This window comes from Pholcus phalangioides, unplaced genomic scaffold (genome assembly GCF_987345545.1).
Source record: "Pholcus phalangioides strain wild (caught in Gottingen) unplaced genomic scaffold, Ppha-v1.0 ptg000014l_1, whole genome shotgun sequence".
Classification (NCBI taxonomy): Eukaryota; Metazoa; Arthropoda; class Arachnida; order Araneae; family Pholcidae; genus Pholcus; species Pholcus phalangioides.
The window spans coordinates 7,071,369-7,087,930 of NW_028301607.1; the positions used below are offsets into that span (position 1 = coordinate 7,071,369).

At 38.1% G+C, this 16,562-nt stretch overlaps 1 protein-coding gene across 20 annotated transcripts in view; it reads right to left on the reverse strand.

Moving 5' to 3' along the window:
• The window catches only part of trol (terribly reduced optic lobes), a 328,483-nt gene that overhangs the window by 118,219 nt on the left and 193,702 nt on the right, over positions 1–16,562 (reverse strand). Inside the window, exon 1 of one of the 20 annotated variants that reach the window (XM_089241646.1) lies at positions 11,066–11,353. The exons of the other annotated variants lie outside the window; for them this stretch is intronic. Coding sequence (XP_089097772.1) covers positions 11,066–11,114 — 49 coding nt within the window. The 5' untranslated portion in view covers positions 11,115–11,353. Of the gene's footprint in view, positions 1–11,065; positions 11,354–16,562 lie in introns of those variants that run through there. 20 annotated transcript variants of the gene reach the window in all.

A 16,562-nucleotide genomic window follows, 5' to 3' on the forward strand; every position in this document is an offset into this window, starting at 1 on the left:
TTTTTGTCTCGCAAGTGTCTGCAAAAGAGGTTTCACTGCATTTATCCCCCAATTCATTTTTTCCGCGTGAAATTGAATGAACATTTTTACTGGTAAGCAGACATAAAAATATTAAACACTGGAATTGTCCATCAAGTTTTGGAAACACCTGGGGAAAACCAGCAGTTACGATTTTTGCCACGGCTTCTATTTCAGACTGGGGAAAAGGCGTTTCGTACACTCTCGTGGCTTCGAAAATTAATCTCTTTACTTAGAGACTTTTGGCAACAAATTTGGATATGCAGTTTACCAAGGAGAGACAAATCTAGAAAACCAGTATCATTATTTACAAAACTGGGGGGGAAGAGATCAGGTTTGTTTTTTCTCTCTCTCACCTTTCCTTATGTATGCGTTATATGATCTATTTTTTCAATCGTCAAACTGTAGCTAGAGAAAAGATTAAAAAAATAATGCGGGTGATAAGATAATGCAGGTGAGAGATAATGCAATGAAAGAGAGAGAAAAAAAAAGAATTTTCTTTTCCGGGGTTACCAATGAAGATTCTCGAAAGAAAAAAGTGCACTCGAATGTATTTCTTCTATTCACACATTGTCGAGATATCCCTGATCGTTAGGGGGTTAACGTTTATAAAACTTTTTCTGATGTGTTGGCTCAATTCGGTTTCGTTACTTATTTCGACAGAGTGTATACCGTATATACTCGCATATAAGCTGACTCTTCCCACTTCAGGACCACCAAAACCGCAATAAATGGAAAGCCCGATCCTAAAAAATCCGTGCATTTCTGAGAAAAAAAATTCTTACATTTCCATGCAAAATGAATAGCTTGCGGAAATTTACAATAGAAAATGATTCAAACTTTTTAATCCGTTTCTTCCGAGTCTCCAAGCTCATCGTAATCCATCAGATCATCACATAGGGTGCGGCATCTTCGTTTTTATCTTCATCTGGGCCATCGTCATCGCCATCATCATTTTCAAAGAGGATATCATCTTCAGTTCCGTCCATCGCATTGCTGATGCATCACTTTTCTCAGGATCGTATGATAATGTTGGTGGAAACAGAATTCTACGCCTCATGTACCCATTGGGGCAATAGACCAATGTCAGGTTTCTTCAAGGAACCACTTTTTTTGTAGTTTCTTTATCATCGGAATCATCCATTCGATCCACAAATTCCTCAAATAGTCTTTGAAAAGCTTGTTGATGCTGACATCTGAAGGCTGTACAATCAACGTAAGCCACCACCAACCAATGATGTTTTCGATTTCTTTGCCTCGGCTTTGACATTATCGGTTCTGTGAGGTTTGAACATATCTCATACAAATAATGTCGGTTTCTCGAACACTGCTTCAAAAATGAGTACTGATTGCAGGGGTTCATATTTTCTCATCAAAAACTAATCCGAATATAAGCCGACCCCCCCCCCCCCCCCCACTACTTGAGAAACGAATTTTTGCACAAAAAAACGCGGCTTATACACGAATATATAATTACTAGTTCAGCATACATGCACCTCAAACACACCCCTTTGAGGAACTTTAACGAATCGGAACGTGTGTGTGCGTGCGTGACCCTAACGTACTTATGTTGCCAGAGTTGTTCTTGTTTTACGTTCTTCGTTACCACTTGGCTTCCATATTTAGAAGTGAAGACGGTAAATGTTTGAATTTTCTGCTGAAGATCTGCCTGATCTCTGCGGAGAGACTTTTCAAATTGCAGACCGGCTTGCAATTTGAAAAGAATTTGTCCTCGAACTTGGAAAAGCCAGGCTATACAGTACAACCTCTCGTACCTTGATCAACCAAAACAATAATCAATTGCACGTGAATTTTCAAAAATGTGAGGTCTAACAGACTTGCGCCAGCTCAATTACACAAACGAATAATGTAAATATTTTTTTCTTCAAGATTTTATCAACACTACAAGCAAATATTGATTTTTAGCCCTTTATTACTGTCGAATTACTTTTCTTTAAGCTCTTTCACACTTCTTTTAGATGACAATATTTATGGAGCCCTTTTAATCTAATTTGTGAAGTTCAAATGAAAATTCATCGTAATTTGAACTATTTTACACACGTTTGAACGACTCTCACTTCACTTAAAGATTCATCATTAGATACACTTGACTATACTCGAGTCTTTCTTTCAAAGTAAAATCCTATAGCTTATTGAACATTTAATTAACTGCGCGTAAAATAAGAGGTCCGCGGTAGATAACTTCCCTGGCTTTCAAAAGTATAGAGAAGAAAAAATTTTCTTCTCACAAAATAATGCCATGGAAGTTATGTAGAGCAGCACCAACTAGTCAGTTCTGCACTCAGAGAGAGAAAGTTAAGGGGGAAAAAAGGGACATTAATTATGGTATCGCAAGCAAGCTAATTACTTAATTATCTGCTAATGGTCACGCAGCATCGGGAAACTTGACTTGTAAATAAAAATGTACACTTGTGAAGATTCTCGTACATATATATCCTCTCACGTCTTGAGACGAAGGATTTTCAATGACCCTTTGGGGGTCTCTCATTTCGCCCGTCGTTGATATGCATCAGCGATGCGGGAAATAATGATAATAAATACACTAACAAAAACACAGAACTATCGGTTCGTTTACTTATAAAGCTACTCTTTATGACCGAGGTGTTCCTTAACGAATTGATACTTGACTCCCGACTGGCTTAAGATGAAGGACCCTCCTGAGGGCTTTTTTTCTTTTGCTTTTCTACTTTTAACCCTCCCCTCTCTTTAGAAGCAATTACTTTTAAGGAATGAGATGTTCATTGTGGAAGAAAGTCAATGAAGTAGAAATAATATACACGGCGCTGGAAGCGGTTGAAGTAAAAAAAAAAATGCTGGAACCCTGTCATTATCGTGTCTACTTCGTAATGTTTAGGGCGGTAATGTATTCCCTTAATTGCGGGTTCACCGCGACACAAATCGTTCTAAAAAGGATCGCGGGAAGGTTTGTTGCACACCTTCATTCATGTATTCCATCATAGCCGTGAAATTCGGTCTAAGGTCGATTGTAATCACGTTTTTTTTTCTTAGTATCTAAAGGGGTTTTAAGGAGGCGCCTCGTCGGAACCCGTTCCTCATATCTTCGGTGGTGGGCTTCTTTCCGATAAAAATAGAAACACGTAAAATGATTATCCATTCGCATTACGTATGCAAGATTCAAGTGTGGCCATAAGCTTGGATATTCGAGGAATTTAAGGATTTAAAAAAAAAAAATTCGACCAATAAAAACGTTATTTTTTTTTTACGTGGGTCTCTTTCTCTAGTAATCACTATCCACAACCCCTCTCTTGTCCTGAGGACAGATACATCCGCAGGAAGGGGCACAGAGGGGCCCGTACCTACTCAAGACGATGAAACATTAAAAAGATTTTTAAATATCTTTGCAAACAAATTAAAACATCGGAAATAAATGCAGTTATATGCTATCTTAATCAGTTTCCGTTAATTTGAAATGATTTTCAAAGGTCCGAACTCGAAAGTCTCTGAGAGAAAAATTACTTGTGCCTCCCCCCCCAAAAAAAACCCCGGTGTGCCGCCCCCCTCTCCAAATGTCGATCCTGCGTACACCCCTGCTAAAAACAATATATGCGCGACGTTCTATCCAAGGAAATTGCTATCGTAAATACGGGATATCATTAAATTATAGGAGAGGGACATGTTTTTTTCCTCAGTCTAATGTATGAAGGAAAGCATTTTTTCAGAACATTGATGCCGAGGTGAACTCAGAAAGAATAGTCTACTGGTCTCTGCCGAGAATCAAACTCAGTCTTCTTGCATAGCGGGCAAGCGCGCTACCCGTATACACCAGAGGAGATACAAACATTACTTCCTTATTTACGCACTGTGGGGCAAATTGGCCATTTGCTAAAGTTAAGGAAGTCTATTGAGCCTCTACTGCAGTACACAAATAAGGCTACTGTGCGGTCGTGCGGGCATTGCACTGGATTCTCGTCCTGAGGATCCAAGTTCGAACCCCGTTGACGGCACAGTGGTAGTCGGCTGAAGTAAGTTTTCTGGGGTTTCCCAGTTCCGAGGAACGAATGCGAGCCGGTCTCCCATATAAAAAAGTCTTTCCGCGGAGAGCAGGCACATCTACACCACCATACTGAGTTGAGATGAAAATGCTTGAATTTTCGTGTTTACTTCAGAAAATGGAGTACTGATGGCAACATGAAACAAGTGCAACTTTAACAACCTAAATACGTTTAGGGCTACACACACTCAGAATACACATTCCAGTACGTGCCGTAGAGGAATGTGTACGAATGCATGTACGGTTAAGTAGTAGTATGTAAATAAGGAAAGAATAAACTTCGTATATACAGATTGACAACTTTCCAGATTTGCAAGAGGACTGTGTTCGATTCCTGGCGGAGACCAGTACTGAATTCACCTCTACATAGTATATTCAGAAAAAGTCTTTCCATCACTTTTTTTTTTGGCAAAAAACCACAACTTTTGAATTAAATGCAATTTTCTAATTACCAATAAAATTGCTAAAGGATAGGGAAATAAAAATCGATTACAAACCTTTGAAGACCAAACACACCCCGATTAACATCTCATTGAGATATCGAAGCGAATTTTTCCCCCATTACAAACCGCACTAAACAAAAATGTGTTCCACGAAAAAAAAAAAGAAAAGGATCAGATGACCATATTGCATTGAGAAAAATGCAGTAAACTGGTATCTTAAGTATCGTAAAATACGGGACATCACCAATTGTCTTCAAAAACATTGCCAGGCAAATAGACACAATTACCAATTTTTATTCAAATTGCTGAAAAATTGCGGAAAAACGTTGAGCCTGACAAATACAGTGAATACACTGTATTTGTCACAGCTAATATTATAAGCTAATATAATAGCTAATATAATACACAGCTAATGTTCCATAATCATCATATAATTTCTACGTATACTGTATTGTGAGAACGCTATGTACATATTTAAAAAAAAAAGAAATCCTGGTTGGAAAAGAAAAACGGGACAAATGAATAAAAGAATCGGAACAACCAAAATTACAGGAATGTCCCGTAATGCAGGACACAAGTGGTCCGTCAAATCGTTTCAGACATTTTTTACTGGTCTTTGGGCTCAGAAAGGTTGAGAAAAGCTGTTTCGGAACATTATTTTACGCATCAGTTACAGTAACATCTACCCGAAAACAAACTTTATAGTCAATAGACGCGTATCTGCGAGCATAATAGGCCCTACCCTGGGAATGAAACAGTGGGACTTGACCTTTTCGTAAACAATCTCTGGACAGTTTCCGCGACACTCCGGATGCATACACACATATCTGATATCTTCCCCGAGTGCTTTCCGTTTTCCGGAAACTCGGATTCATAGAGAATCTGGTGATTAATAACGAGATATTCTGGAATGCGGTGTCAAGTGACAGCATTCCAGACAGAACACAAAACTAATATGCGTGATACTACGTTGTTAACACTCTGGTGTGTATTAATTCAGATTAAATTTTTGAGACATTAACTACGAATATCTCCGATCCCGATGCAGTTTCCCCCATCTGAGAAAATGAACTTGTAGAATTCATCCTCATGCTTGCCAGATTATTCAGCCTCGTCACAGATTGAGGAAATAATGGTTTTTCCAAAAAATATGGCAGTTTTTAGCAATACCTTTGGTAATAACGCATTTCATCAGTGTAAGTGAAGCTATAATGAACGTTTTTATCGTTCACCTGCCGCGACCTGAAATCAACGTTGCGACCCATTGATCTATTTTAAATTTAAAAATTAAATATTTCTGATTAAAAACATTTTTAGTTTTCGAAATCAGTGAAATCAGTATGTAGTGTCTTAACAGGTGGGCGAACATGGCTCCAAATCCAACGGGGGGGGGGGGCAAATTATTGAAAGCTTTCACTTATATATACATATAAAATAACATGTCCTGACTGACTGACTCGTCATCGCCGAGCTGAAACCGCTGAAGCTATAATTATAAAATTTAGTCAGTAGTTTTATTTCATGACGTTAAGAATGGTTAGGGGGCGCCAAATGGCGCAGTGGTAAGATGCTTGTTTTTCACAATGACGGTTAATGTCCACCGTTTCGAATCACGAGGGATAACATTGAAAACAAGTTCTTTCCTATCGAGTCTGGGTGATCTACCCGATAGATGACGCCTTCATTTCTCACCCAACTCCACTGGTTGGAAATTGCCGTATGACTATAACTGGAGTTGGCGTGCTATGAAGTAGCTAAGAAAGGGTTTTTTGAAATTCGATCCATAAGGGGGTTCAAAGGTAATAGAGAAATCACGCCGAGCCCAAACCGCTGAAGCTGCAAATACGAAATTTAGTTAGTAGCATTATTTTATGATCGAAAGACTCATTAAAAAAGGATTTTTCAAATTTAAACCTCTAAGTAGGGGGGGGGGTCATAAGGCAGTTTAAAGGTTATACGGGGTAATCGTGGCCGAGCATGAAAGGGGCCATTCAAGTATTACGTCAGCATTGAGGGGGGGAATGGGTTTCGGATTTGCTAACTTTTGATGACCGGGGGGGGGGGGTTGAAGGTTGCTTACGTCATCAACCACCCCTGTTTGAAGATATGAAATATTCTAAGCTGCTGACAAAATTTTGCTGACGGGGGGGGGGGGGGTCCAGTGTTTTGCTGACAAGGGGGAAGGAGGGTCAAAATGGCAGAAAATCTGCTTACGTAATACTTGAATGGCCTCAAACCACTGAAGATATAAATATGAAATTTGCAGTATCATATTTTATTATGTAGATACCCACTAAGGCAGGATTTATGAAAATTCAATCCCCAGGGGTGGGGGGGGGGGGGTCGTGAGGCGTTCAAATGGTGCATGGGGAAATCACTGCCGAGTAATTTTCAGATTACGAAACGCACGCGAGCGAAGCCGCGGGTAACATCTAGTTCTGAAACTATGTTGTTTCACAAATTATGCGTAATTGAGAAATCACGTGGTTCCTTGATTAATTTTAAATTCTCACTATCTCTGAATTTTCATTAATATTTGTGTAATGTGTGTTTGTTTGATGAGCGCAGAGCCCAGGTCAATAAGATATAGTACTCGCCTACAGTACTAAAGGATGTTTAGAGATGCCGCGAGTTCGATACACGGGGCTCGTCCTTGTCGGAAACTTTTCTGACGAGCAGCTATAATATATATAGTGATAGCATGACCACAGTAAATGATTTCTAACTCAGGGAGTCCCACACCGAGGGGTTAGCGTTCCAACCTCTCGGCGAGTATTAAAAAAAAGCAAAAATGTCGAATGCTGCCGTTCGGAATTTGCAATAAATTATTGGTCCCGGTTTAATTAGCTCTCGTGTGTAGAAAATGACTGTGGTACGAGAAAAATGATAAAATTATAATTTTCAGTATTCGAGTGCGTTCTGCAGTAGTATGCCATTTTGGACGCGCACTTCTCAAACATACCATTTGTAAAATCATGGCTTAAAAGGGAGGGGGGGGGGGATATCTGAGTCCCAACCTAGGCCACCGAAATCGTTAAGACGCCCATGAATAGATTCGTATGACCCGTTTCAGGAGCCGCTGTAACCCAAGTTTTGGTCACAACACATATAGGTTGGGAACTCCTGATTTCTCTTTTATTTTCGCAGCGGGCTAAAGATTCACAATTTAGACCCGATGTCGTACGACTCGGACAAAGGCAACTGTTTTAGTAATGACGTACTGCAAAATTCCTGATATTCCACAAACATCGGCCTCAAATTTCAACATGCGCTGACTAACCAAACAATTTTCAGCTTAGTCTCACAAGGGGAAGCTTGATCCTCTAAGTGAACTGCCTCTGAAAGCCTCTTATTTTAGCGTTGACAGGCCAAGAAATTTTGTAAAAGTTAATTTCTCAATGGAACACTTCCCTATAGTAGTGCTTTCTACCTTCCCTTCCTATCACGGACCCCCTCTGTAATGAAGGTCAATTTAGAGCAGGGAGTTCTCAATCTGTGCTCCGTGAGGACGTTAGAGCTCCGTGTGCACTTCCAGAGGCTCCAGTACAATAAAATAGATCAGTAAATTTGAGTTAAAAAAGCTTCCACCCTCCTTTAAAAAAAGACCCCCCCCCCGCCTTCTAAAAAAGGATCTGGGAGTAAAAGAACCCTGAGAACCACTGACTTGGAGTAACCCCCCCCCCCCGATAATGTATTATTATTATTATTTGTAATTATTTTGGCATATCATAAACAAAAATTGATTTAATGAATTACAATTTCACATATAAACGTGCCATTCATGCAGTGGTAGTGAATGAAAATGATTCCGCGGACCACTTACAAAGTACTTTGAGAGATTATAGGTCCTTTTATACAGAGATTATAGGTACTTTGAGAGATTATAGTCCTGAGCAGATTATAGGTTGAAAAACACTGCCCTATGATTTGCAACTGCTGAAATTCGAAAAAAGTCTACTTCATTAAAAATGTAACATAATAGCAGTTTAGTGATTCCTACTATGACGCAGAAAGTGTAAATGCTTACTATGCCCAGGTCCAAATCAGGTTTGAGTCGGGTCCTGTGATTTTAGCCTAGACCTACTGAAGCATATTAACAGCTCTTATACTTGTTTGATCTTCCCCATAAATTGTTCGAAAAACAAAATACGGGAACAACATCGGAAAAAAAAAAATGCAATATTTCCTACGGATCATGTAAAACGATTTCCTGTCCCTTACACTATATACAAATGATAATGAGCCCACGACAAAGAGCATCACTGAAGCACTAAACCAACATTGCAGGAAATCTTTGCTTTGTATATACAGTATATCATTTACATTCTTGTCAGCGGGGAATAATGGATTATCATGCCACCCGCCCTCTATTTCGCGTAGATATATTTTCGGAGGAAAAAATATTTTTTGACTGTGGGAAAAAGAGGAAGGAAAAACAAAAAAGGAGCGGTTTTTTTTTTTCCCGACACCGTAAAATCCATGGTTACGCTCTTTCAGTTCCAGTTTATTACCTTCAAAAATAGCTTTAGGTTCGTAGTGTCGACCAGATTTCGGTACTGAAAATGATACCTTTTCTCATCCTCATCTTGGAGTGCGTTGTTCTCACCGAAGACTTAAAATTCGTTGTTTCTTGTCTCTTCCCATTTCAAAAGAGAAAACATTTCCATCCCATGGGAATTCGGTATTCTTCGAATAACTTCAGTAATGGTGGAAAATTTCAAAATGGCCAGTTTGTTTTTCGGATAATACTTTTCTAAATTCCTCGGGGCAATGGGTACAAGTCGCGCAATAATTGCTTTATCAAATATTTTCAGACCATTCATTCAATCATGGATGAACCGTTGTTATTTCATTTTTTCGTTCCAGATAAGTAAGCTAATAAATGAAAAAAATAACCTACTATTTTAACATGAAGAATAGTTCAATAAAACAGTTACAGTGAAACCTGTACGAGACGGAACGTCAAGGGACTGAAATAATATTTCGTTTCAGACAGATTTCCGTTTTATAAAGGTGTAAATCAAAGCACTAATCATTGAACGGGCTATATTTTGATTCCGTTTAGGACAGGTTTCCGTCTTAGACAAGTTTCACTGTATTTCGTTTTTATGGTATTTTAATTTCGTAGATATTTAATTATTGCAATTCGAAAAAGTTTATCCTAAAGACCATTGTTGCACAATGAATGCGTTTGTTGCCAAGAAGAGAGATAAAATGTGGATATCTTTCAAATATCCGTTATAATAGAGACTTTTAAAAATCTTTCACATTATTTATCACATTTAAAATTTAGTTTCAAGTAATTGCTAAAAATTATGGATAATTTTTATTTTCCAAGTTACTACTGATACCTGGATGAAAACACTCATTAAAATTCTAGAGAAGGATATGTTTTGAAATTATATTTTAGGAGGTTAAAAAAAAATGTTGCATAGACCAAGCACAGCTCTGGTCTATCACCATGGGCAATTTACTGCTGAAATGAGTTGTGCTGAAAATGCGCATGTGTACATAACCGCCTGAATGCGTATCTAGTGTGGTTCGTGAACTTTTTTTTTTAGCGTTGCTATCTATCTTTCAAACTATGACGGAAGCGTGTAATGATTGAATATTTAAATACAAGGCTAAAACAGGTAAAATGCCCAACGAGGCATTGTACAGTTGTAAGTCTTTGATCTATGTTTAGGGACTTTTCAACGGAGATCAGTCTCGCTTCGAAGTTGGGAACCGCAGAAAACTAACTTCAGCCCACCAAAACAGTGCCGACGGTCGATTTTTACGCTTCCTTGTTAGAAGTTATTGATAATTCAGCATGAGATATACATACTTTATTCCAGAAATTTTTCTTAATATTTATTGCAGCTCTAGAAATTTGTAATTTCCCGATTTTAACAATATCTTTCTCACGCATAACACACAAAATAAACCGAGTAAATCAAAAGCACCTTCTTAGGCTGTTTACTAGCCCGCCTGTAATACTGCCATAAGCTCTTATAGCTGGGCATGGGGAGGGCACAAATTGTGTCTAGTCCGAGATATACGTATAGCGTTACCCGGTTCCTAGGAAAACTGGCCTATACAGAGACAAACTAATATATAAATAAAAAACTAACCAGAACAAATTGGTCCTATGGCGAGGTGGCCCTTTAGAGAGGTTTTCGTTGTAAGATGGATACAAATCATAATTTCATGGAAAATAATTATCATACTTCTTATAGGCATAGAGACATGTAATCTCATCTATAATTCCGTTTAATGTACGAAAATAGGATATTTATTTTCGCAGACTGATATACCGTAATCACTTTGAATGAGAAAAAGGGAGAAACAAGAACAGATTTTTTGATCGGATTTCCGCAATTAAATTACAATATATGTCCGATTGTAATGAACTGTTTAAACACGTTTAATCATAATTCTATTCGGTATCAAATCAATTACGATAAGATTTTAATGATAAAATATTTGAAAATGTGATTCAAGCCTCTATCACAATGTAAAAGAATCGAAAGAAATATAAGAAAAAAAAAAATTTCTATCACTTCAAATAATTCCATTCACCAAAACTCACCATAAATGGGAGGTGGGACGACTGTAGAGACAACCGTTGTCGCATTCATTATCAGCTAAAAATAATACGGGGATTTTTTTTTTCCTTTAATTCTCCCGGCTTCTTATCGAAAGATCATCAAGAGCACGAGGGAATCATCTTATCCTTAGATAGAGTCTGTGGCTATCCAAAACACGATCACAGAACCACCGCCCAACGAACGGACATTCGAAAGCTAGTATAGTAACACACACACATACACGAACAACCAGACACGAGGGACAAGATCGCGACAGAGAACGGAATGGCACCGTTGATAAAATAAAAATAAAATGTGGTAAAAACAATATAAAAAAAAATGTAAGCAACAGCAAAAAATACTCGAAAAAGTTTTCGCCGGGCGGTAAGAGAGCGCGAAGAGGAAAAAGCTTGAAGAGTTCTCTCCTGATTGGCAGAGATTAGATGGCGCGTGGGATGATGACAAAGAAGAGGTATATACACTTTTTCTCTTGGACAGAAAAGAAACCTTTCGCTTCTTTCTCGGCGTCTTCCCGCGCTCGAACTTTTCATCCAAAAGAAAAACCTTATTACTGGATATTAGTATAAAAATAAACGCCAACTCCAAACAAATAAATTTTTTTTTTCCTTAAAAAATTCAAGGACGGAAAATGAATCGTTACGCAACATATACTTTGCATTCCAAGTAGATGATGACTGATTGCATATTCAAGAAAATATTCTCTCAACACCTCGGAATGATGTTTACAAGAAATTATATGCTTCTTTATGAAGAAAGATTTCTGTAAATAATATTGCTGAATAAGGTAAATTTTGAGAGTGAAGTCTGTCGAATAAGGTAAAGTTGTATAATATTGGAGGGGGGGGGGGGGGAAAGAATCAATTATAAATTAATGCTGTTAAATTTATCATAAATTACTGAGCTACTCAAGTCCAGTCTAATATAACGTTCCTACTTGAAACATTTTCCCGCCGCACAACTCATTTTCCTGGGGGGTCTTTCTCCCTCTCTTCCAACTCTTTTTAATACTCATTGAGATATCCTGTACAACAAAATATCCTGTCAAAAAAGCGAATAGAATGCTTGGTCTCATTTTCAAGAAGGTCTCTTCGCGTTCTCCTAAAGTCATTCTTCCGCTTTTTCGAGGGTTAGTTCGTCCTGGACTGGAGTATGCTGTAAGGTTTTGGAGACCATACCTACAGAGAGACATAGACTTGGTTGAAGGGGTGCAGAGAAGAGCTACACGTGTCCTTATTGGAACACGGGGCTTGAGTTATGAAGAGAGACATCATTTTTTGAGTATGTCTACAATGGATGAATGCAGGTGTCGAGGAGATATGATCGAAGTGTTCAAAATTTTCAATGGGATGGATAGAATGGACCATGAACTTTTAGTACACCGCCAATCGACTGCTTTTACAAGGGGACACCAGTATTGATTGGTAAGGGACAATGCAAGGTTATGGTGTCGCAGGGGGGGGGGGAATTTTTCGCTAATAGGGTTGTCAATAAATGGAATAGCTTACCCCCGGAGGTAGTAAATTGTAACACAATTGACACGTTTAAAAAAAAGTATGATAAACATGTTGGGGTAAATCGAGAAGCTATCCATTCTTAGAATAAGACAACCATAAGTATTCTTTATGGGCATTGTATAATATTTTATCATGTGTATATATTGTTTATAATGTTTTTAATTACATTTTTAATTGGATTGCTTTATTTTTTAAATGTATGACATCCATATTTATTATGGGCATCTTTTTTTCAGCCACCTCGCTGGGCATTTTGCCTGTTGTGGTGTTGTATTTGTACAACTTTTGACCTGAATACGTCTTTTCAATGATCTGACGATACTAGATGCATTCGCAAAAAGTTGCGCAACGAAATAATAACTTAAAGGCTCATATATCGGGAACTATTCAGCACCTACCATTGTTTTTGATGTCCCCTGCGAGGTAGATCTCATTTAAAAACACGTCCAACGGTACCACTCTCGTTGGGAATCAGTCCGCACCGCCATTTGATGATGTTGCAGCCGAGGAGTCGTTATAATCGAGTTTGAATGTATTTCTACCGTTGGAAGTATAACTTACTTCTTTTTTCAGTCTACTTCAAGCACTTTTAAAATTAAATAAATTTGAGGTGGGAACAACGTTTGTATAGTAGACATGATGAAACACTTGGTCATCCACTGGAAGCTATTACGAGCAATAACAAGTCGCGTTGTATTGTGCTACATGCGACTTGTTTTCATTCCTAGTAGCTTCAGCGGACGACCGGTCTCAGGAAATGTGTTTTGGATGATCAAAGAAAAATGAAGGCTTTGAAAATGGGTCCCATTAGGACTTATTAGATCGATATCTGATTTTATAACAAAATTAATTATGCTATTTGTATTGATCTTGTGAAGTTCTACTGAGTTCAAAAAACTGTCACACAAAAATTCACCACCCTATACCATCACACTGTTTTTATGACATCACAGATTTCGCGAAATTTCGTCTCTATTAACAGAGGTTGACGTTGTCAAGACGAAGACGTGAGGTTATTGAAGAAAAATTTAATCAGATACAATCAAATGCTGTGTGTGAAGGTGTATTTATTTATTTATTGTGATAAGGATGGCCATATTTAATCGAGGAAAATACGGGCCATCGTCAATTTTCGCTAAAAATGTAGCCGGAATTGTCAAATATTGCTTATAAATTTTCCTTGACGGGATATACATTGTACACAAAAAGTCTGCTAAGATTTTGATCATTTTTGTTGCACCACGGTCATTTTCTGCACACGAAGGCTATAAAATGTATTTCTCGAAAAGAATAGAAATATTAAGCACGACAAATTTGGTAGATTACTTTAATCATATTCAAAAGTTTCCAGGTAAAGAACCAACGCTATAGAGGAATACCACCTATAGAACAGGCATCCGCACGAAGCAAGGGACGTCACTAAAGGCGGCCATATCACTTATTGCCATTGGATATAGCAGGTCGACGCATGCGATATCTTTACCCTTTTTTGCAGTGTATCCAATGGCAATAGGAGAAATGGCCGCCTTCATTGACACACAAGCTTCGTGCGAAGGCCTTGTTCTATAGGTGGTGGTGTATAGAGCCGATCTCCTATTTGGAAAAAAAACGAGATGGCGGCACTTCAAAGCATAGCAAGCATTCTCCAAAAACAAACTTCACGTTAGATACATGGCACATTCCGACATGCACTAATTCGTTAGAAGTTCTTTGGATGAATGTTTGCGCGGTATATGTGCGGTACGGTAGTAGTGCTGAATGGTTTTCGACAACTTCGATTTCGGGTTATTTTTTAAACAATTTAAGATCATTAAAAAGGATGCTAAATTTGCAAACAATGCTTTGCTATAGATCAGGGGTTCACATGCTTTTCATTCTGCAGGACAGATATGAGGCGATTCTGCCACTCGACGCAGGGCTGTCTTAAGAACATCATGGGCCCCAGGGCCAAGTGGTTTTTCTGAGGCCCTACTTCTCTTGAGGTGCCCAGGTGGGCCCATGCGTTAAGACGGCGCTGACTAAACGGATGAAAACTTACGTATAGGGTGACCCGTATTTTAAGACACATTCCCATAAAATTTTGGCCTTCAACATTTTCATAAAAAAACGTCTCGTTTTCCCCATATTTTCAACAAGTCTTTGTTGACTTTTTGAAATTAAGAATTCGGATTATTTTCACATGAGTTATAAATTGTATTATAATTATGACTAATTAATCATTATTATAGTGATATAAATATATTCATCTCACGTACTCACGGTTTTTTTTCGAATTAAATTTTGATTTTCTGTATACATACATAATCTTCCACGCGATTGGCGATTTTTCAGAAATTTTAGCGATAACTTGCAACTCATTTGCCTCTGACAAGTTTTTTAGGCTGTGACTAGCAACTTTGCTTTTGATCGAAACTGGGAACTTTATTTGCTTTTGATAGTTTTTCCGGCTACCAATGGCAACTTTACTTGCCTTTGGTAACTTTTTCGGCTGTAACTGGCAACTTTACAAGCATCTGACAATCTTTTTTTACTGTAAGTAGCAACTTTGTTTGCCTTGCTTCAGATATTTCCGGCTTGAAATGACAACTTTACTCGCCTTGCTTTGGACAAAGATTTTGGCTGTATAAATGATGACTTTACTGGCTTTTGAAAACATTTTTTGGTTGTAAGGTGCCGTTCAAGTATTACGTCATCATCAATGGGGGGGGGGGGGAAGGTTTCCGATTTGCTGACTTTTCATGACAAGGGGGGAGGGGGATTGGATAATGCTTACGTCATCAACCACCCTTTATGAAAATATGAGTTAGGATTCAGAGGGGCAGAGCTGATGACGAAATTTTGCTGACAAGGGGGGTAGGGGTCAAAAATGGCTAAAAGTTTGCTTACGTAATACTTGAACGGCCCCTAATTGGGAATTTAACTTGCCTTTGAAATTTTTTTTTTTGCCTGTTACTGCAAATTTTAATTGCCTTGTGAAGTTTTTCTGGCGATACCCTGTACTTTTATGAAAGAAATATGGCCAGCCCAGGTATTTATCGTGTTGTGTATATTGATACTTTTATATCGGAACAGCTTTCGCGAGCAGGCAGGCAGGATGGGACCCGCCCAACGTACCCTTAGGGTCGTTAATGATATCCTCCAGAGAATTTTCGTTTTCTGAAAAAGTATCTGCAATCAAATTGTTCCCTCTTTTTTAAAAAGAAATTTCTTAAGCAATTTATATTTGAGTGAAGATCGAATTATTCATGATGATAATATAATGCAGCGAATTTTTTAAAAAAAATTATACATTGAATATAACTAAAAATGAAAAATGATTTTTTAATTTTAAGTTAATGGAAAGAAAAAAAAAATTCACATGATGGGCTCCACCAATTTCTCTTCACGTCAATTTAATGAGATGTTTTGCATAATAATTCATATTTGATATTTAAATATACGGGTTTTTCTTCCAAAACACATCAAGTATTTAATGAAATTCTTGACGTTCATAACAGAAAAAAATAAGTAAATAACTGAATGAAAAGTGAAACCTTCGGTTAATTAGAAACATGACAGTGAAGGGGAAAAGGTAGGAAAAAGAAAATTTGTTTACGGTGCTGAGAGTTGGTAATAAATCTTTGTGGTTAAATAAACCAACTTTAGAAATAGTGTCATTGATGTAAAATTGCTGATTTGCATTCTACGTGCATAAACACATGAAGTCGTCGTCCATTACTTCCGTCACACAAACACAAGGGTGGTTCCTTCTTCTCTCTCTCTTCTCCCCCCCCCCCCTTTTTTTGCGGCCCACATGCATTTTGCTAATTCACAGTCACGGGTATCGCATCTATTCTTAGCCTTTACTAAATGCGCGCGTACATTTAGCGTGGCCATGGACGTTATGTGCGCTGCGCGTGTTTTTTTAAGCTTCTTTTCTCTTCAAATACGGACGACTTTTGTCACTTTCTAATAAGACGCTGAC